The 23040-nt window shown below is 33.6% G+C and overlaps 1 protein-coding gene across 4 annotated transcripts; it reads left to right on the top strand.

Moving 5' to 3' along the window:
- Positions 1-6152: 6152 nt before the first annotated feature.
- On the top strand, positions 6153-8207 carry LOC125827519 (probable protein kinase At2g41970). Of its 4 annotated transcripts, none has more exons than XM_049506817.1 (7): positions 6153-6249; positions 6816-7066; positions 7138-7264; positions 7349-7622; positions 7697-7829; positions 7913-7999; positions 8076-8207. In XM_049506817.1, exons 1-7 carry the CDS (start codon positions 6153-6155, stop codon positions 8199-8201), a joined length of 1095 nt encoding a protein of 364 aa, XP_049362774.1. In that variant the 3' UTR covers positions 8202-8207. The 4 variants fall into 4 exon arrangements, with proteins under 4 accessions (XP_049362774.1, XP_049362773.1, XP_049362772.1 ...); XM_049506816.1 differs by having other exon boundaries at positions 6153-6258; XM_049506815.1 differs by having other exon boundaries at positions 6153-6261.
- Positions 8208-23040: the final 14833 nt, after the last annotated feature.

The raw sequence follows: 23040 nt of genomic DNA, 5'->3' as shown, positions 1-23040 counted from the left end.
ACAGAATTATGAAAATGAAACCGCCATAATGTCCTCCCTAGGATGAGAAGTCATGCCCGAAAGATGGGCAAAACAGTACTCAATACGGACCTTAAATGGCCAAATTATCAAACTTTAAAGCTTAGAAACTAAGGAACTTGTTGTCGGAAATAAATTCAATTGTGAAATTAAGGACGTAAAAGCATAGAGGAGAGGGAAAGGAAGAGAATCACCTTGAAATGGTTGAAAATGGTCAAGAAATGCTCCAAAACTCCCAAGGTCGAGCTCCAACTCAAATGGGTTTCTTTTTCGAAATAAAGGAAGAGAATGGGATTTTAATCCCAGTGATATTCGCAAAAGCGCCATATGTTCACAAAAGTGGACATCGCTTAAGCAGGCATCCCTTGAGCCAGAGGCTTCACAAAAGTGAACCACGCCTAAGAGGCGCCCTTTACATAAGCAGCCACTTGGTTGCTTAAGCGGCCACTTGGTCACTTAAGCAACCTTCGTAAAAGCCAAGGGTTGGTCGCTTAAGTGACCACCACCCCACAGATTCCCTTCGCTTAAGTGGCTCCTTGGTCGCTTAAGTCAACATCGCTTATGTGATAAAGGGTTCGCAAAAGCCGACGCACTAGACACCATATTTTCAGAAAAAGGCCAAGTGTCCAAAAATATTAAATAAGCAGTCTGAATTCAATCGGAGTCCAAACGACTCAAACAAAAAGTGTAAACCACTTGGAAAAGACATTCCACACTCAATAGTATCGACAAAACAGCCATCCGAGGTTGTTTTTTCAAAATGTTGACCAAAGTCAACACTTTAACAAAGAAACAACAAAATGTCAAAAGCTAAAAACTCACCCAAAAACCCTTGGGACCCAAACCAAAGGTCGGTCTAGATCGAACTCGGCATTTCGGAGCTAACCGCGCTGAAAGAATTTGATTATGAGTGCGTTTACCAAGAAAGTTGTCCAAGTCAAACTTTTGGCTAAACTCCAAAACTAAAACACATAACCGCACCAACTCCAAACGGAAGCCTCAAAACCCAAACCGATCATCACACTAGACCAAAATGACCCTTCTGGAGCTGATGGAACTGATAGAATTCTGATCCGATGTCAGAATCTCTAGATGTTGACTAAAGTCAACTCTTTCAAGCATTTAAGCTTTCAAAACTCAAACTCGCACCAAACTCAACCGAACACCTCACGGAGCGTGCCACCCAACCCAGCATCACACAAGCTATAAGGAAGCTACGGGAAGATTCAAAACAGAAAAAGCACGTATAAAATTAAGAAATAACCCTGAGGGTCATTACAACTAAGATTTTTAATTTCCCAAAGTAAATCTCTAATTATGATTTAGTTAATAAATACATTATACATTTTCTTTAAAAAATTATTATAGTCCCATAGTTTTAGCAATATATTATGTTGTCCATAAGTATAGAAAAAATAGTTCTCTTTCTAAAAAAAAAATTGGAGGAGAGTATTTTTCTTATTTTATTTCATCGCTTTTCTTCCTATTTTCTCTAAAAAAGCAGTAAAAATATTAATTTCAAAGAAAATAAAAGAAACATCATGTGTAACTAAGGGTGGCAACGGAAGACGTTCCGGAACCGGAACGGAACCGGGCATCACGGGCCGGAACCGAACCGGAACCGGAACGGACCGGAACCGGTAATTCCGGAAAAAAATACGTGTACCCGTCCCGGACCGGTAACGGACCGGACCGGACCGGACCGGAAACCGGGTCCAACCGTTATAAATTATATTTTTTTATTAAAATTAAAAAATTAGGTACATTACACTTAAAAATTTATACTTTTAAAGTTTTAAATACAAACTTTCAAACTTTTAAAAGTATAAAAGTTTAAATTTCACAATTTAAAACTTTGAAAATTTAAATTCAAACTTTAAAACTATAAAAGTTTGAAAATTTAAATTCAAATTTCAAACTTTAAAACTATAAAAAGTTTAAATTTCACACTTTAAAAGTTTGAAAATTTAAATTTAAATTATAAACTTTAAAACTATAAAACTATAAAAATTTAAATTTCACACTTTAAATTTTAAAAGTTTGAAAATTTAAATTCAAACTTTAAAACTATAAAAGTTTAAATTTCACACTTTAAAAGTTTGAAAATTTAAAACTTTAAAACTATAAAAGTTTAAATTTCACACTTTAAAAGTTAAATTTGAACTTTTGAAGACAATAATAAAAAAAAATTAAGGCGAATAGCCTATACTTTTATTAATATTAATTAAATAGTACAAGTTGAGTTACAAAATATTAGTAGAGTATTAAAAAATCTAATCTACACAGCCACCTTCTAGGAAGGGTTCTGTTTGAATTAGACCTCAAATTATTATACTCATACTAATAGACATTTAAATTTAATAGTTCATGCTACCAAGGAAATCTTTTTTTAAATCATTTAACATTTCTCTAGTAACATGCTCTGGAATTGGTTGATTAGCTAGTTCTTCCATTGCATCAATGCCGTCATCACTAAAATCTAGCATTATTTCATCAACGTCATTTTCAAATTTGGTCAGTAGAGGTGGACGACCATAACTCCTTCTCTCGCCATTAATCCAATCTCTTAATAGTACGGATATCTCCAAGCTATTTGCTGCTAATGAATATCTATGCTCTCCAATTTGAAATCTTGCTGCACTAAAAGCGCCTTCCGAAGCTACTGAAGATGCTTGAATAGCTAACACATCTCGAGCAACCGGTTGTAGTTTTGGAAATCTTTTGCCGCGATTGCTCCACCATTCTAGAAGATCAATAGTAGTAGGTTCTGTATTTTGATTAATATATGCATCAAAATCATTTCTATCATTATGAGAAAGTTCAATAATACAATCTATCATATCATCAATATCATCTTCATTATTATATCTACTCCTAGAACTTTGAGGCTCTTCGTTATGTACTACATTCCTTATATTAGAATTATACAAGTCGTACAATTTTCTAGCTTCAATTTTTATACTATCTTTAACATCTTGACAACTAGGTGTTTCATCATCTTCACTATCAATACCTAAATTAAAATATATTTTATCAACCATTCGTGATGCACCTTCATCTTTGTAATGTGGGTTTAACAAACAAGCAGTTAAATAAATTTGAGGAATAGGAATAAAATATTTTTTAAATTTTTCAATCATTTTCTTAACAGATTGTTCAAATCTTGGTTTATTTTTGAATTTATAAAATTTACTAGAAATAGCACAAATATTAGGTAAAACAGAGCAAATAGTTGGATAATAAAGTGCAGATATTTTTTTTGTAGTTAAATAAAAAACTTTTAAGAATTCTATAAGTTCTTTTATGTCATTCCAATCATTATCATCAAGTCTATATGTCATATTTGAATTATGAGCATTCCAAACCATTTGTAAAGGTTTCCTATATTCATAAGCAACTTCAAGCATTTCAAATAAAGAATTCCATCTAGTACACGCTGATTTTGGAACTTTTCTAGGTGGAAGATTAAATTCACGACAACGATTTTCAAAATCTCTACATCTAGACTTAACTTGAAATTTAAAAATAAAATGACATGCAGTTTCAACTTTTGTGCAACCATCATCATATATTGCTATACCATCTCTAACAATCAAATTATATATGTGTGCAGCACACCTAATATGAAAACCATCAATATAAATAGGGCAAAGAGACGGTTTTAGTATTTCAACAGCATTACTATTATTAGAAGCATTATCTAATGTGACACTACTTATTTTATCACAAATTCCATAGTTTTGCAAAACATCTATAATTGTTTGAGCTATATAACTACCGATTTTATGCATTTCACAACATTTATAACCTAAAATTCTTTTTTGAAAAGTCCAATTTTCATCAATCCAATGCGCAGTAATTGTGAAATAATCATTACCATTTACACTACGGCCCATATCAGAAGTAATAGCTATTTTACAATTGTTATAATAAAATAAACAACGAAGATATTGAAAATGTTGAGCTTGATAATCAAAGATAGCCTTTTTAATTGTATTTCTAGTAAAACCTTTAAAATGTGGATTATACACAATTTGAATATAATGAATAAAACCGGGATTTTCAGCAAAACTAAATGGCAAACCCATAACAACAATCATTTTAGCTAATTCTTCAAGATCTTTTTCTCTACTATATGACCGTTGTATACTAGAACCAGAAACATTAGAAGGATTTAATTGTGTTTGGACCATATTAGAGCCATCTACTCTTACATTTTCAGGAAGGGTGGTACCATTTTTTTTAGCTTCGGCTACAGCTTTAGCATGCAAAAATTCATTTTTACAACATGACATTAAATGATTACTCAAATGTCCCGTCCCACCCTGTTTTCCTACAGTTTTATGATTCATTCTATGTTTACATTTATTACAAATAGCTTGTGTTTTATCTTCATTCTGAGTCATAAATTGCCACACAACTGATTTTTTAGCGCGTTCTACCTTAGTCCTAGGATGCACGGGGGGGGTGGGAGCAGGACAACGAAAGGGAGCGAGAGCCAGGGAAGAGGGATTGGGAGTGGGACTAGTAGCCGACGGTGGCTCAGTTTCATCATCATCATATTCATCAACATTATTATCAAAACTATCAACATAAGCATTAACATCATCATGTTCATCATCTTCAGGTAATTCCTCTTCAAAATTACCAAATCTTCTTTGTAAATGTTCATGATAAGGATCTAATCCACTGTTACTATCAATACTAAAAACAGTTTCATCAACATGCGTATAATCATCCGTATTTATTCTTAATTGAGAAGTTTTTTTAGTTTTAGATTGAGAAGTACTATCGGTTTTTTTATTTTTCTTGGATTTTGAGCTAGATAAATTAGTGAACGAATTAACTATGGTTGTTTTACCCTTTTCAATAATGTTTTTTCCGAAATCCATATTCAAAATATAAAAAGTGAGTAAATTATATATAATACGAAAATGATTAGCAAAGTTTTAAACAAATAAACAACTAAATAAGTAGAGACTAGAGATTAATTACTCACAAAATAAATAATTAAATGTAAACAAATAAATAACTAAATAAAAAGTGAGTTGGAACGAATGTACCAAACGTCTACTTAAAAAAGTAGACGTGTATGACCGGAAGGCGAAAATTGAAAGTTGAATTTTGAAGCTCCAATTTCCAAAGACCAAATTCGTAATTTTAATGAGAAGTCGAGAATAAGAGAATTTAGAGAGTAGAGAGTAGAGAGATTAGAAGATATTTTTGTGAGTGAAAAGAATGAAAGATTAGGGGTATTTATAGTTAAAAAAAAGGTTGAAAATGTAGTTTTAAGAAGTTTGGGGTATTAAAAAAAGTTTGGGGGGTAGGGAGGTGTAAATGGGGGGTTATGGGGTGAAAGAGCCGTTGGTGGGGCCCAAAACCCGTTGCCCAACGACTCTCAACGGCTATTTTTCAAATTTTCAGATTTAAAAAAAAAAAAAAAAAAAAAAGTTCCGAACCGGACCGGACCGGGACGGAACCGGGACTAACCGGACCGGGACTAACCGGACCGGGACGGACCGGTAAATCCCGGTTTCCGTCCCGTTACCCCTCCCGGACCGGAACAATTCCGGATCTAACCGGTACTATCCGGAACCGAGACGGAACCGGTAACGGACCGGAACCGGTACCGGTACCTCCTGGTTCCGTTGCCACCCTTATGCGTAACTATGTTTCCTATATTTATGGACAAGATAATATATTGCTAAGATGGTGGGATTACAATAAAATTTTAAACCATACATATAATGTATTTATTATTCAAATCATGATTAGACATTTACTTTGGACAAATTAAATCTTAGCTATTTAATTTAATCAAAAGGCATGTGTCACTAATTTGGGAAAAATGGAGAGGAGGTGGATTCATAATTGTGGGACCAAAAATATTATTAAAACTTTTGATGCGGTATGAAGTAATTTTTTAAATAAGACGAAGGAATTGAAAAGGGGAAGGACGTGCAAAGTTAAGGGAGACACGTAGAACGTACAAGTCATGTGTTAGTTTAATGGGTTAAAAGAATCCATGCGTTGAATAGTACATATCTCTTTCTCCCTTCTTCCAGATTTATATTTTGATTAAGTACGTTTTTGAGGTAATTAAGAGTAGTATATTTTTATAGTTGAAGAACAATATGATTTGCTGTGGAGGCGCAGAAGAAGACAGTTATATCAGCGGTCCACCGGTTAATCAAAATACAGCACCTCCGAGAGCCGGCAATCCTTATGGTGGTGGAACGGGTGGTGGTATGTATGCTCCTATTTGGTTTTTTTCCATCAAATTTCATGGTACTTCCAACTCTTTTTTTCCTCCCAAACTGACCTATTACCTAAAACAACCTATATTACAACTCTACTTCTTTGTTCTAACGAATTTAAATATATATATACATGTTCATAAAAAGATAATTTTATTCTGTCTAGTATATATATATTAAAAAATGTGTCGAAGTCAATATAAGGATGATCCAGTAGTGTGAGTGTCTATTTGAAAAAAATGTAGTAGCAGCAAGAATGATGAATTCTCTATTTCTCGCTTGTATGTAAAAAGGAACGTACAACACTGGCCCCAAAAAAAGACAACACAGCTACTGCCAAAGATAGCAGGTTACGTTGACACTAATTTGATTGTTCAAAATGGAAGCATCTTGCCTCTAACATATATAGTTAACCTCTTGGCTGTGCTTAATTTATTTTCCTATTGATTGAATTGTTGATCTAAATTAACTAGCTAGGTACTTTGTTGGATGGGACATGATAAAGTCTTACTTGAAATTTTTGGGTTGGTAAAAATGCAGGTAGTGAAAGAGGAGAGCCAAGGAGTGCTGCTAAGAGTGGAGCTCCTCAGAAAGTTTTACCTATTGAGGTACCAGAAATGTCCTTGGTTGAGCTAAACAGACTTACTGGCAACTTTGGAAAGAAAACTCTCATTGGAGAGGGATCTTATGGCCGCGTTTTTTGTGCTAAATTAAGCAACGGCCAACAAGCAGCAATAAAGAAATTGGATACTACTTCTTCACCAGAACCAGATTCTGACTTCACCGCCCAGGTGAATGAATGTCTCATATTTTCCTGTTAACTAATGTAGACGACTCTCTCATCATAATGTTTCTTATGCAGTTATCAATGGTTTCAAGACTTAAGCACGAGCATTTTGTAACACTGTTAGGATGTTGCCTCGCAGCAAACAATCGGATCTTGGTTTATGAGTTTGCAACTATGGGCTCGCTGCATGATGTATTACATGGTACATAATTGAATCATGAATAAACATTAATTTCCAATGTTAACATGTTACAAAAGCATTGTGTTCTTGGATGTTCTGTTGTAGGCAGAAAAGGAGTACAAGGTGCTGAGCCTGGTCCAGTTCTTACCTGGAATCAGAGAGTCAAAATTGCTTATGGTGCAGCTAGAGGACTTGAATATCTACACGAAAAAGTTCAACCGCCAATTAAGCATCGGGATGTAAGATCCAGCAATGTACTACTCTTTGATGATTTTACTGCAAAGATTGCTGATTTCAACTTGACAAACCAGTGTTCGGACACAGCAGCTCGTCTGCATTCAACTCGAGTACTGGGGACATTTGGCTACCATGCTCCAGAGTAAGCCTAGCCTTGTTATTGACAGTTAATGAATAATTAACTAGTGTCATAAAATGATATAGTGGTGCGCGCAGGTATGCTATGACAGGACAGATAACACAGAAAAGTGATGTTTATAGTTTTGGAGTTGTTCTGTTAGAACTCTTGACAGGAAGGAAACCAGTAGATCATACAATGCCAAAAGGGCAACAGAGTCTTGTCACATGGGTAGGTGTTTTAAATAAACTATATAGTATAATGAATGTCTATTTATACCTCTAAACAACGTAGCAAAAAATTCACTTTTGCAGGCGACTCCACGACTAAGTGAAGATAAAGTAAAGCAGTGTGTAGATCCTAAGCTAAATAATGAGTACCCTCCAAAAGCAATTGCTAAGGTTGTATATTCTTGTCAAACACTTGCACCCCCTATTTTTTGACATCATCTAAGTTCTAACCCTTAATTATTCTCAGATGGCAGCTGTTGCAGCACTTTGTGTTCAATACGAGGCAGATTTCCGCCCAAACATGACAATTGTCGTCAAGGCACTGCAACCACTACTCAATGCAAAACCAGCAGGAGCAGAGCCGCATGCATAGATAGAACACTATATTCTTCACTGAAACAAAGCAGAACCAACAACTATTTCAGCTATTGTGTTAGTTGTTTTGTTTTTTCTTTTGATCCACTCTGTTTCAAGATTTTGCCTTTAAACAAGAATTTTCTTAATTAACTAGGCTCATTGCCACATGAGCTATATACATACCAGCTTCTTCTTCTTTTTGTTTTTGCCCCTTTGATTCAAAATAATTGAACAAGGACACTTGTCAAGCAAATTTCATCAGCATGGCCACTAAAGTTTAAATTTTATATTTTTGGTAATAACTACAGTTAAACTAAGTAAGCTTTGGTCACCAACATGAGTAGTTGTGGTGCACTGGTGAAGTGTTTCACCCTTAACCAAAGGTTTCGGATTCAAGTTCTGGGTATGGAGAAAATCTTGTTGGGAGTGTGTCACCCTGAATGGACCCCTGCAGTGCGTGACCAAAAAAAAAGTAAGCTTTGGTCATAGATTCAAAAAAAAAAATCAGTTTATTTAAAATTTATATAGTTAAAGATGAAATTGGAATTGTGTTTGTTTATACTCTTTTCCAAGAATACTTGAAACAATGTTCATGCCTTAATATTCTTAAATACAACTTTAAAGGTGAAAAGTGAGTTGAAAAATAATTTATTCAAGAATTTAACACAAACGTTTCTTTTTTAGCCGAGTGAAGTACACATTCACGTATGACGTAACACTAACTTTTATAATTCTTTTGCGTTAAATTACATTTTTTAAGCAAGATTAATTTGAACTCAAGAACTCATTTGTAGATACATTGTATAATTGTGATCCTAAAACTTAACATTCAAAAAACTTCCAAAGGCCCTTGCACAATTAAGCTGTGGATGTCATATCTTACTAAAAGTAGGAAGCTCCAAAGATGAAAAATTGGATTACCATTTTATCCCTAGACTAAATTAAACATCTAATTAATTAAATAATATTATTTTAATTATTTTTTGAATTATAAGTTATTTATTAGAAAGGAAATGTGGAAGAACAAGAGCCAATTAGGATTTTTAGAATTTTAAATAAGTACGCGAATCAAGGTTTTCCCCTTTTAATTTTAAATTAAAGAATATGAAGAGTTGTAACTAAATCAATATATACCACTACCAAATACAAATTTGTCATCTTGAATTCTTCGACTAGCATTTCTACGTATTTAATTAATAAAATACTAAATATTAATCATATCATAATATACTAAATACTAAAAGTGAGAAGGTATTACGTCAAAATTTGCTCATTGTTATAAAATAATATATTGTGGATGTCCACTACATCAAGAAGTTACTCCATTACTTTCCTCCATTATGAAGATAACCATAACCTCCACATTTATAACCATTATTCTTGTAACCTTTCACTTCCATAACCTCCCCCGTTATATTGATGTTAATGTCATATTTATGACTAACCTTTTGTATGCCTCTATGTTACACTATAAATAGAAGCATAAGGGTTCATATTGTATACACTTGAAAATTTGGTGAACACTTGAAACAAAGAAAGTTATCTCATATTGTTCCTCTTGTGTTATATTCTTCTTGTCTTCATCTTTATATTGTTCTTTTGTTCTTAAGTTTTACAAAACGTTATCAACACGAATGTTCTACCATTGCAGGATTGAAGCAAAGTAAATAAAAGAAGGTAAACAATTGTGTATATTTTTCTCTCGGAAACAAGGTAAATTATTGTAGAATCTATTTTATATTTTACTTGTGAACAAGGTGAATGATTAATATTATTGTTACTGTGCATTTCTTTTTCCACCTATGACTATATATACTTTATTTTGTATGTGAAACGTATTTTATATTTTATTTATGATTATGCTCACTGTTTTGGTTATTGCATAAGCTTTTAATTTATTTTGTTTTGTTTGTGAAATATTTTGGGTTCACATGGAAATTGAAAAAGGAGTGGTGTTAGTGAGCAGTTTTATTTTAGTGTAATTGGAATTATTATTTTCTTAGTGTGCATATATAACGGTAATCACTAGCTTAATTATTGTGCACCAAACATAATATAATATAATGGTATATGTAACTCTCTATCTTTGAAAAGTTTAAGATATTAGTACATACTTTGTTGAGAATATTTTTATTGTGTTTCTTTTATTCTATATTTATTTGTGCATGTTAACCACAAAGTGACAATATTTTTTTAAGGCTCAATGGTGAGTCATATTATATTTGGCTTATTATGTCATTGATTGAGGGTAAGATGAAGGATTCAAGTCCTATCGCACCAAGAGGGTAATACATCGGGTGAGAGTCCTGGTGCATCATGATAATAAAACGTTGGGTTGGGTCCCAACAAATAATGACCTAAAATGTCTTATTATGGGTAAGACGTTGGATTCAAGTCCCATCGTTATATAATGACGATGTAACAATGATTGAGCAAATTGATATGCTCTTGATAAAAGTCATGAAATTTGTCCAATTGATTTGCTCCATTCTTTTATGTGAATGTGGAAGCAGGACATAATGTGTCTAAAAATGACAAGTGGTCAAATGTATGAATATGAGTGTGGTAAAATGTTAATGGTCAATTGTGGTAATTAAAAGGAAGAACATTATGGGTTCTTAAGATGGTCCTTCAAATGTGAAGATAATTTTTGGCCATCAAAGTGGTATGAAAGGTTATTGGGCACATTGTTGTTGATGCAATCCAATTTGAAAAGTTTTGAAAATCCTCCATCAAAATAAAGAAATACAACGTGGTAGTACATTTAGTACATTTGACCTTTTAAAGGGATGTTGAGGTGGGTCACATAAATTTGATAAAGTCAAAGCATGACAATGAGTTTTTAATAAAAATTTATGGAGCATGTACAAATGGTTATGGTCCACTTCTTGAAGAGAATGTGACTTGTGTTCGTATGGATAATGACATGTTCATCTATGGTTGGATAAATGTCACATCTCACCTCTATGGGAGGTTTGAGATATTGAAAAATATAATATATTTTGACATAAATTGTCATTTTGGTCATATACTTTGAGTACTACACAATTATTGTGGTATGTTTTATTATGAACTATTGGAGGACAAAAGAAAGAAATAATTCTTTTCTATAAAAGTTATGGTCATGACCAAAATAAATGTTGTGTGGCAACACAAATTTGTTATTGGTTGTCAAGAAATAAGTATGTAATAAGTTTAACCATGACAATAATAATAATTTTCTCCTTGGAGGAGATGATCACCATAAGAATGGTATTGTGAAATTTGTGGCAGTACACAAACTTAATTAAGAGTTTCGGAAGAACTAATTTATTACTATCCATAAATGAAAATAGTTCATAATATTGAGGTTGTAGTAAGTCTCAAAAGAAACTTTTTAAGTTTCGGAGGAATTGCAAAAAAATTATTATATTGAGACTGTAAAGTATTGAAAGATTAAATATCTTCAGATTACTACAATCAAAATGGGTTATGAATATTTACATACAAGGTTATCTGCCTTTCTCTTGTTTGTTGTATACAAATATAGGCATGATGATGAAATCACATGCAAAAGTAAACTAGAAGTTTACTAGAATAAATATCAGTTGGCATAACTGGTTGACCATTTCGGTTCAAATGCATGTGATGCAAAAGAATTGAAAATTCATGTGGTTATATGTTGAAGAAATAAAAGATTCTTCAAGAATTTTCTTGTGTTGCTTGTTCTCATGAAAAAATGATTATTGTACCAACTAAGGTTGGGATTGAATCCCCTGAAATTATTTGGAACATATAAAATGGTGAATATGAGCCCATTCACCTGCCATGTGGATCGCTTACTATTATGATTTAATAAATGCATCTATGGTATGGTAACATGTGCATTTTCATCAACTTACAAATTGATTTTTGTAAGGTTGTTTGCTCAAATTGTTAAATTAAGAGCACAGTTTCAAACTATATAATTATGTTGATAATATTGGTTGGTTTAGCAGAAATTGTTTGCCTCCAATTATAGCTAGTGTCACACCCCTTTTTGCGCGGGCGGCGGAAGGGTTTTTTCCAATTTAAGTGACGTTATTGATTAAGGGATTATTTTATTGTTTCAGAGTCGCCACTTGGAATTGAGTTATGGTGTTCCAAGTCACCTTTTCAAATCCCTAATCAATAGGAAATGACTCTTTTAGTTTTGGTTTGCGAACTAGAAATTAGGGTAAGGAATTCTATTGACCGAGGGGAAGGTATTAGGCACCCCTCGAGTCTCGTGGTTCTAGCACGATCGCTTTTATTGACTTATACTTATTTTTTACTATTTTTGGATATATTATGTCTATAGGCCGTGGTTTGCTTATTATTATTTTTTTATTGTTGAATTTTTATTAGTCTTAAATCGGATGCATAACTGCATTCTCGATATTGACATCTGGAGACATAACTGTCTTCTCCTCTCGAGTTCATCACACCTAATAATCTCAATTTACACCTCTTGGTTTGAATTAACAAAATTAATTATTAAAATAATTTGTTCAAGGTGCGTAACCGCATCCTTGAATTTGACCAAGATGCGTAACCGCATCCTTGAGTTTCTTAAGTATCTCAAAAAGATGTGGAACCACATTCTTAATTGAGATGAAATTTAACTATTATTACTCATATAATGTATAATAGAGCCTAATAAATACCTATGATTATATTGGAACAGTCTAAAAATAAAAAAAATAAAAAAAATAGTAAAATGTTAAAGTGACCAAAAAACCTTTTCTATATGTCACTTATCACCTCCCCCACAAAATATTAAATTTAATTAATTAAACCTTATTTTTATTAAAGCATAAAAGTACTTTCAGCCATTAACTAAACAGAGTGTTATTAATTTACAAATTTTTAATATAATTATTAATTTTTAGTGAAGCATAACAAAATATAAACAAATAAAGTAGGAGCAACAATAGTGTTTCCAAGCATTAACAAACAGAGCGTAATTAATTTATAATTTTTTAATGAAAGCATAATAAAACAACAAATACATTAAGAGTACACTTTAACTAATAATTAGTGACTATATCTCATTTAAAAAATATTTTCGCTTAAACAATGAGGTGATTTTTATTATTTGCAAGTTATTACCCCCGAATCTAATGTCATAAATTAATGAACTCATAAAAGGGCCCTTTTTAAGAAAAATAAATCTAACCTTTATATTCACAATAAATTTGAAACTAGTCTTAGATCTATGACCCTAAGATTACCAAGAATCTAAGAGACTTTAGATGATAAAGATTAAATAGTATAAAAATGCATTTTTTGGTTAACAAACAATGATTTACTTAGTCCATTCTTAAATTATGCTATCAACGATTAACTCAAAAATATGTGAATTGATCAAATTAATTAACAACAATCCACGAGTCACGTTTCCGCTTGATAAAATAGAGCGAATAAAGAAAAATATTAATTCTTGGGTGAGCGAGAAGCAACTGTACGTTATATCATATTTTAATCCAAATTCAACAATCCAAATATTTACATGTATTTCAATATTATAATGGCAAAGCTAAACACACATGAAATTTGAATAAATTCATGACACCAAAATTAAGTACTATATAATCATGAAAATTAAATTATAAAATAAATGTTAAATAGTACCTCTTGCGAAAATCAAACTCACGAAAAGAAAGCGATCCTAATAGGAAACCACGAACTTGAAACCACAAAATAAACCTCCAACTCAACCTTTATTTGTGAGTGAAAAATATAAAGTGGGGGGTGATTTTTCTTTTTCTTTTCCGTGAGATCTCTTTTTTGTGTATTGAATTTTTTGGTGAATGTTGTACGTGTTGGTTGTCAATATAAAATAGGAGCGTTGTATGATATGAATATTTTATTTTTTTCAGATCTGTGCGTTTTTTCCTCCTTTTTTTTATATAATTTAGTAATTTTTTTTCTTGTTTTTCATGTTTTCTTTTTATAATATTTTTTTGACTTTCTATTAAATGTTTCTGTTATTCTTTTCCTTAAAATAAATTTAGTTTTAAATCTTTTTTTTTTACGTTTTGTTCCCCTTTTTGTTTTATATTTTTCTTAGACATTCTGTACATTTGTTTTATTTTTATTTTTATTTTATCTATTTTAATTCAATTTGTTTCCTTCTCCTTATTCTAACAAGTTTATTATTATTATTTTTTGTTAGAACCCTAAATATCAAGACAACACACATATTATAGCATAAAACATGACTTAATACTTTTCTAAATACTATCAAACAAAGAATTCATTCAACTTAGTAAGACACAGACATAAAAACTTCGATAATTAATTAAGGAAAAGAGCGAGGAATGGACTCTTAAGCATGTAAGAAATACTCACATGTCATATAGCATGTTCGAATATATTTCCGTACACAACATTAATAATATTAACAGATTAAACACATACGAAATCTGAACAACTTCAATATATTGAAATTAATTCTTGCACAATAATGACATAAAATTATGCAAAAATAAAATACAAATAAATGTTACCTCTTGTGAAAATTAGTTGATGAGAAGAAAGGACAAATAATCAGGAGCCACGAACTTAAAACCGTGAAAATAGATTTCCAGATCTTCAATCACAATGTGAGAAAGTACAATATGTATTGTTTTTTTAATTAATGCTTATATCTCTATGTGTGCCTTTTATGTGTGTGTCCTCCTTTTTTTTGTAGTATGTGGGTGTAAGTATATAGGTGTTAGGATAGGTGTAGGTGTGGGGTAGTGGGTTGTATTGTGTGGGGTGTGGAATGTGGAGGAAAACGTGAGGGAGTGGGAGTGTGGGGAAGTTGAGAGAAAGTGGGAGTATAACTTGATGATGGTTTTATTTTCTTTTCTTATTTATTTTTTAATTTTTGGAAGATAAGTCAAAAGCTTTTTTTTTTTATCTTACTTTTATTTTTCAAAAAAAAAATTTGTTCTCCTTTTCCCTTTTTGGTTTTGTACGTGTAGTATGTTTTGGATAGGAGTAGGAGTGGGGTAGGTTTGTTAGATTATTTAGGTTATTTTTTATTTTAATTTTAGTTTTACTCTACTTTTAAAGAATAATAACTAACTACAAATTATAATAACATATAAACTAATTATTTAAAATTAATAAAAATCTAAGAAAAAGTCAACTAGCTATATATATTTAAAAAAAACAATTAAATAATACTAGCTTATTTATAAAAAACTTAATTTCAAATATAGATTTTTTGTAATCTTCCATTTCTTTTTAAACAATTGACAATAAAACTTACCTTAAAAAGTGATTCTATTTTGTTATTTTCAAATCTTTTAAAATAAACTTAATAAAAATAAGAGAAAAGTCAAAATGTTTTCTTTATATTTATAAAAATATTTCAGCTCTAAAAATGGTGTAAAATTTTAAGTTCGGTCAAAAATTACGTGTCTACAGTTTGCCCCTCTTTGACTGAAAACACGAAGAGTTTTCAGACAAAGAAGTAGACAACGTGACAAGTTTTGAACGGACTCTTATTCGAAAAGAAAAATATGCGACCGAGTCCTAGTTTTGGACATCCTACATATCCCGGGTTATAAGGGAATCAGGTCACGTGTAGTTCAAGGAGATGAAATGATGAGTTGGAAGTCAAGTGAGGTCCCCTTGAGGCTCCAGTTCGCGACTCCTATTGTTACATGAATATAAAAGATGAAAAAATTAAAGGAAATACAAGTACACGACCCTATCTATGTAGCTTCTCTTGAACCTTGACTTGAGTCTTCGCGCTTCTTGAGTTATGAGATATTGATTTTCATCTCAAATGAGTTCAAAGGTAAACGTCTTTCTCCAGGTAGGTTCCTTTTACTGGTACTTGGTTATTGACTGTGTGTTTTTTTTTAGAATGAGCTGCTGCTTCTTCAATCGAAATTGATCTTCAAAATTACACTATTTTCTGTAACGACCCTAAAAACGAACTAGTGATACTAGAGCCTCACATGTGAGTTTGGAGTTGAGAACTTTATGAAATGATGAGAAATGGCTTTTGAAGTTTAGTTTAAAGAGATTTGAGGTCAAACGTCAAGGAATGACCGTGACGTCCGGAAACTATTCATTTGAGCTAGTGAGTTGTAAGGGTCAACTTTAAATAGTCATATCTTTTAGCTCAAAACGAATTAGGTGAACCATTACCTATGCAATTAAAGGTCTCCGAGTCCTCTTTCCAACGCCACCAAGTTTGCTCTTTTCCGATTTCAGAATAAAAAGTTATGCCCAAAATAGTGAAGCACTGTCAAAAAGGACGAGCTTAGACGGGTTTAGTGAAAACTTTTAAGTTTAACTTTGTGGGTCCTTAATTATTTTCCTAAGTTGAGTCCCTATTATTCTTTGCCTTTCCTAGCAATTATAAAACCCTTTTTGACCAAAATTCTTCCATTTAAATCACTCCAATTAGGAAGAAAAAAAGAAACCCTCCCTCTTTCAAAAAGGTTCTCTCTAGAACCCCATGGAAGCTCAAGGTGAAAGATGGAGCTAGGGTGGATGGTGGCTACTGATTTCTTCTCCAATTTTGTTTGGTTCTTGATGATTAAGGTATGGGGACTCTTCATCTTTGATTCCTTCTTCAATCAAAGAGTCAATCCAAAAGATTTCAAAAGTTGTTCAAAAACTCAAAATCCTAATTTCGATTCTAGCATGGGTTCTTGCATTAAATGATTTTTAATAATGATTTATGTTATTATTGATGTTTATTGATGGTTTTAAGAAAGAAAATTTCATGAACCCATGTCTTTGCAAGTTTCCTAAAGTTGGCTTATGAAGTGGGGTTATTGTTTATGATTGAATGATGATAGAATTATGCTTAAATTGAGTTGAATAGTTGATTTCTATTATTATCTATGCTTATCTATTGTGAATTATTGGAGAGTTGAGGAATGGTGATTGTGGCTTTGCAAAAGGGTAAGTTGGCCTAACTTCATTGTTAATGTAGAATTGATATAGAATTGTGATAGATTGTTGTGTGATCCACTTATGGTGGAGGTGTCTACTTATGGAATGTATTATGATTATGGCCTTGAAGGCATTATATGAGGAATTGAAGTGTTGACATGATATCATATATGTGAATGTGATGCAAAGGATTGTGATGAGGTGTTTAGGTAATATTCTAATTAGAATTATGTATAACTTTAAAATGAGATGAGGGATATATATATATATATATATATAGGTGTATATGTATGTATTTTGGGCAGCACACAAATTTTTGGGCAGCACCTTTGAAGGACAGCTGCCCAAGGGATAAACATCACTTGTTTGACTATATATTTTCACCCCTCCTTTAGTAATTTCGTTTTCATTAAGCCTTAGAACCTTAGAAACTTATCTAAATAGATTGTTCTTCAAAATCACAAGAGAAAACTTGGTTCTTTTGGCTGGAATTCGAGACACACTTCTTTTTGGTAAATGACAAAATCTGTTTTCGAGCTGGGTAGTGTTTGGTATTTTATGCATATCTCGCGATCGCGAACTTAGTTTGCAATGAACAAATATGATTTGGAAAGCTAACTCATATACTTACAACTCTTATGTTTATGTAAAACGCTAATTTAACTGTTATGGATACGAAATATGGGACGCAACATAGGGCAAGTTCTGCCCAGATTTTGGAAATTGAAATCCTGCATGTTCAGCTGTAGTGTTTTGAATATATCTTTTTGTACAAAATGTATTTTGTGGTGATTCTTGTTTGTTTGCAACCTTAAGAGATGTAGTTACATCTTTCATGAAGGTTATAAAGTCTAATTTTACCATTTTCCTGTTCAAATCTAACTTGCGACTTGGGGTACCAAACTGGACAGATTCACTGTTTTAGGAGCATAGTTGTATTTGTACATGCTAGACTTACTTGCGATGATGATCCTGTTTTACGTCGACATTAATGAGCTAATAGAAGTTAAATAAGTTATGTAATTATATTTTTAAGGTTATATATACTCGTGTACAAGCTAAGAACCTTGATACGTTGGTCGGGCTACGGCTTGAATTCTTGATGTTTTGTCGGACTGTTTCTATGCTAAAGCCCGAGGTTTGTGTATAAACTTGTACTTGTACTCTTGTTATTTTCTTGCATATTTGAAGGGTTATCTTGATACCTTGGCTACTTTTGTCACTTAGCATTGTCATGTTGGTATCCCTTAAGGCATTAAAGATGCTTGTGTAACTCGCCCACTTGTACGGATTGTTTGATCACCTAGCACTCTTGTTGGAACCTTGTCCTTCTTGTGGCTGTGACTTTGTCACACTTGGCATGCCTCTTGATTCGGATCACTTGCCATCTTGACTCTGGATTTTTAGTCCGTCTTATGAATGGAAGTTGTCCATTTTAAGTACAAACTAGAAAGCCATTTTTAATATGGTTCTTGGTTCTCTTGATTATTGAGCTTTGACCCTTCTTGATACAGGGCGTCGACCCTTCTTGATACTTGCTTGTGCTTGGTGTGACGACATGATGTATATATTGGGCGAGTCTTGTTATTGAATCTCTTGGAAATTGGTTCTATGAGCATTCTTGACACTTGGATCTTTAAGTGTAGAACTTGATGCCCTTAATGTGAACTCTAGTTACTTGATGGGTTCTACACCGTGTAGGTAGTAATATGGAATGCTATCTACACATGACACGAGTAGCCTTTGAAGGTGCTAAAGTGAGTTCTCTAAGTCTATATGACTAAAGTGTGAAGTCCCTTAAATGCATGAATGTATCCTAAATGACTTTAAAGAAGAATGTTGACTTATTGTCTAAATGATTTGTTGAATGAATAGCTTATGTTAATGAAGTGAGTTACTTGGTATGTTACCTTGAAGCATGATGGTTCTTGTCTATAGTAGCCTTGAGGAACACTTAGGTGTGTATGAAGAGGTTGTATGGGCGGCCATTTCATGTCTCACTCAAGTGTGTCTTAGGGTAACTTTAGATAAGGGTCCTTGGATGATGAAATGAGTTACGTGGTGAAAATGTTGAGTATGTCTATAATGTGGTTCATGTCTTATATGTTGGTTATGTTCTATAATATGTCTAATATGTCAATGTTCATGAAGTTTTACTAAAATGGCATAAGGCATGACTTTCAACCAAATGTCCTTTTTAGCATGTTTTTGCATGGTTTCCATACTTAATACTTAATTGTGCTAACCCCTTTATTTCCCTTTTTGGACTAAAGTGTAGGGATTTGGAGATGATGACATGTCATGGCTATTTGATAGGTTTCTAAGTGTTGAAGATGAAGACTTGGTGAGTCCTCATATATTCGAGGACAATACCCAATATGTTCTTTTATGTCTTTTTAGTATTGTTTAAGTTGTGTATGGGATTAGTCCCGAATTTTGTATTCTAAAGTATTAGATGGTTTTGAGACATCATGTATAAAGTCTAGAAAGTCTTCCGCTTGCTATATTTTTTTTTTATGAAATGTTTTCTTGGTAAAGAAAGTTTTTAATTCCTTATGGTTTTAGTGTCTATGCGATGAATGAATGCTAAGAGGCTTGTATTAGACCTCTTCGAGGTCGAGTACGCCGGTTACGACTAGGGGGTGCTCCCGGGTCGTGACATTTTCCATCCAAGATCCTGAGCTAGAAATGTGGATTGACCCCATTCTATCACTAGATTCCTGAAATTAAAACAAACAAAACTAATAACACAAAATTTTGCCCCAGTTTAATATAAGAAAATTTTGTGAGAGAAATAAAAGGTGGTGCTTAGCTTTAAATCGAGACTTTGAACGATTCGAGCTTTTCCGCGATGTACTCTTTAGATGGCTTATGCATGTTTACACCAACTCCATTCTTCATGATGAACCGGTTAAATAAAATTATGTCAGTCTAGTCCTATTATCCAGGAGGGCCCTTGCTATACTACGTCCCATTATTCAGGAGGGTCCTTGCTACACTATGTCCCATTATTCAGGAGGGTCCTTGCTATACTACGTCCTATTGTTCAGGAGGGTCCTTGCTATACTACGTCCCATTGTTCAGGAGGGTCCTTGCTATACTACGTCCCATTGTTCATGAGGGTCCTTGCTACACTAAGTCCCATTGTTCAGGAGGGTCCTTGCTACACTAAATCCCATTATTCAGGAGGGTCCTTGCTACACTGTGTTCCATAGACTAATAAGACAAACAGATACTTACCCAATATGGACTATAATTCTTGTGCAATGTTGCCATTTAGCTCTTCGTAGACTAAATTGAACATCTAGATTTTTGGATCTTTGATCTCGAAATAACTTGTGCCCCTGCTTCAACAAAGAAAATTTGTGAGTTTAAAAACGTGGTGGTTGGTTTGTGGTTTTGCATTTTGACGAGGATTGCTAGCACTTGTCATGTTTTACTTATTCCCAACCGGCCAATGCTCATTATTGATTGAATGTATGCACCCAAATTTGCTTTCTTCGAGAGACTTAAATCCCATATCCGCCTTCATTTCACGATACTCCTTGTTTAGCTTTCTTTAAATTGTGGACTTTTCTGAATCCAGAACTTATCAATAGATGACAACTCATTGGCATGATGCTTTGCCTTGTACAATCCAGAAAGTTGGTAGCTAGTCTTGAAATCTTTTCTTGGTTTTTTGACACAAACTCGACTCAAGGACATGTGAAACCAAGTGATGAAAAGGGGAAGAAAAATATACAATACACAAGAATAAAAGAAAATGATTTGATGAAAAATCTCTTTTAGAGAGAGTAAGAAAGAAAAACATATCTGAGTGTGGTAGCCGACTCTACTGATCATGACATGCAATTTGAATTGATACCCGATTTGTCCATCCAATCTATTCCTCAACCATTATTGATCATCTAATCTTGATGTGGAGCCCCAACGATTTGACGAAGTCATAAATAACTTCAAACTCTTATTCGCCTTGGGATGTCCACGAGAGTTTTTGTCACTAAAACTCATTCACTTTGAATCCTTCAACTCACATTCGCCTCATGGTGCCCGTTAGGGTTTTCACCAGTAAAACTGTCACGACCCAAGCCTAGGGCCTAGACGTGACATGGCGAATGAGGAACCCGAAGGAACCCCAAACAAGCCTCTCAAACTTGTCATCACACTTCATCGGTCGCGGAAGTACATTCAACATTAATTAACTGGAAATAGGGACTAAGGGCAAACCATTTCAAAATGACATCATAGAACAAGAGTCAAGCTCATTTACAAAATACTTGTCCAACGCACACCTCTACATACATAGATAGGACGGGGCCATGACATACTACCGGCTCCCCTCATAGTCAAAATACAATTGCAAGCTAAAGTCTCAAAACATAGGAGTAGGAAACATAACATAGCCCTCGAATCATTGAGGACTCACCAACAACTCGGATAAGCACTGTACTAGCCACGTGAATGGAGAGAATGATCAAGAGTAGCTCCGGTCCCTACATGGTGACATCATGTAGGCAAAATATGCGTTAGTACTTGGAATGTACTAAGTATGCGGGGTGCAACACAACAATAGACAAAGACACAATCGAAATACAAGAAATAGTTTCATAGCCATTATGAATAACAATATGAGGATGCATGATCAAAGTGAAGTCAAAACATGTTTAAGTAAATCTATACTAATAGTAGATATCATATGTGTATGCATGATCCAACCAATCTATAACCCCAACTTAGGATGGGGGATGCCGTTCATACCCGGACACCCTGGTGGCAAGGTATAAACCCCTCACATGGTTGATGTTGGTCACACCCCAAGCATCCTAGGTGGTGAGATATAAACCTCTCACATGGTTGATGTTGGTCACACCCCAAGCATCCTAGGTGGTGAGATATAAACCTCTCACATGGTTGTCCGGTTCTTTTCCCCCGGACCGGGCATGGTCATGCAACACTTTATATAGGAAATTCCCATTAGGCTCTAATGCAATTTCACGTATGGAATGAACATATACACAAGCTTAGTTTGTCATCAACACATCTCTGGATTTCCATACATCTCATAACTCAAGCTCTAAAACATCGATTCATCAATTCTCCATAGTTGGACATTTTGTCAAACACCTTGAAGGCATGTAATGGAATCAAAGAGCATGGAAAATAGGGTAGTAATTATGCAGCCAAACCAGTGAACAACCTACAACAACACATTTTTAACACCCACAATACCACATGAAAATCTCCACATCCATTCCAAATTTAGGTTCGAGTTCTAGAGTCACAACATGCTCAAAACAATCACTTTTCATGTTTAAAATTCAATGTGCAGGAAATTATTACAAAGAACAAGACTAATTTATGAATCTTAACTTAAATCATGAATTAGTGAGTAGAATAGAGTCTAGGCACTATGGGTGGAAGGACCCATGAGTTCAACACCACATACCTTGAGTTTTTATGAAGGTCTTGAGAGTGTCTTCAATGGAAGCTTGGAACTTGGAGCAAGAGTCTCTTCAATCTTGAGGAAGGTTTTGGATTAGGGTTCTTGAGAGAACTTGAGAGAAAATGTGTCTAAGTATGGGAGAGGTGTTTTGGGAAATGTTTTAGAGATGGGAATTGAACTAATGGTATATAGGAAATAACATATGTCCTTTGGAAAAATGGTCCAACACTTAGAAAAAAAAATGAGGCGGGTGAACAGTAAAAACGCTCACTGGAAATTGTCTTTCCTGCCGGACAGATTTTACGAAAATGGGCATAACTTCTTCGTCCGAACTCCGAATGAGGTGAAACGAAGTGCGTTAGGTAGCTAACTCAAAGGGATTTCCATGGATATGTTATTGGCCACCCAATAATTTGTGTGCTAGGAGATATGACCCTCCAAAGTAGACCCTCGAAAAAGGCTTCACTTGGAAATTTCGGATTTTGATACGGTTGCTCTAAAATTT

This window comes from Solanum verrucosum, unplaced genomic scaffold (genome assembly GCF_900185275.1).
Source record: "Solanum verrucosum unplaced genomic scaffold, falcon-dt-bn FXZP01000166.1, whole genome shotgun sequence".
In the NCBI taxonomy this organism is placed as follows: domain Eukaryota; kingdom Viridiplantae; phylum Streptophyta; class Magnoliopsida; order Solanales; family Solanaceae; genus Solanum; species Solanum verrucosum.
This window is presented reverse-complemented; position numbering and strand designations above follow the sequence as displayed.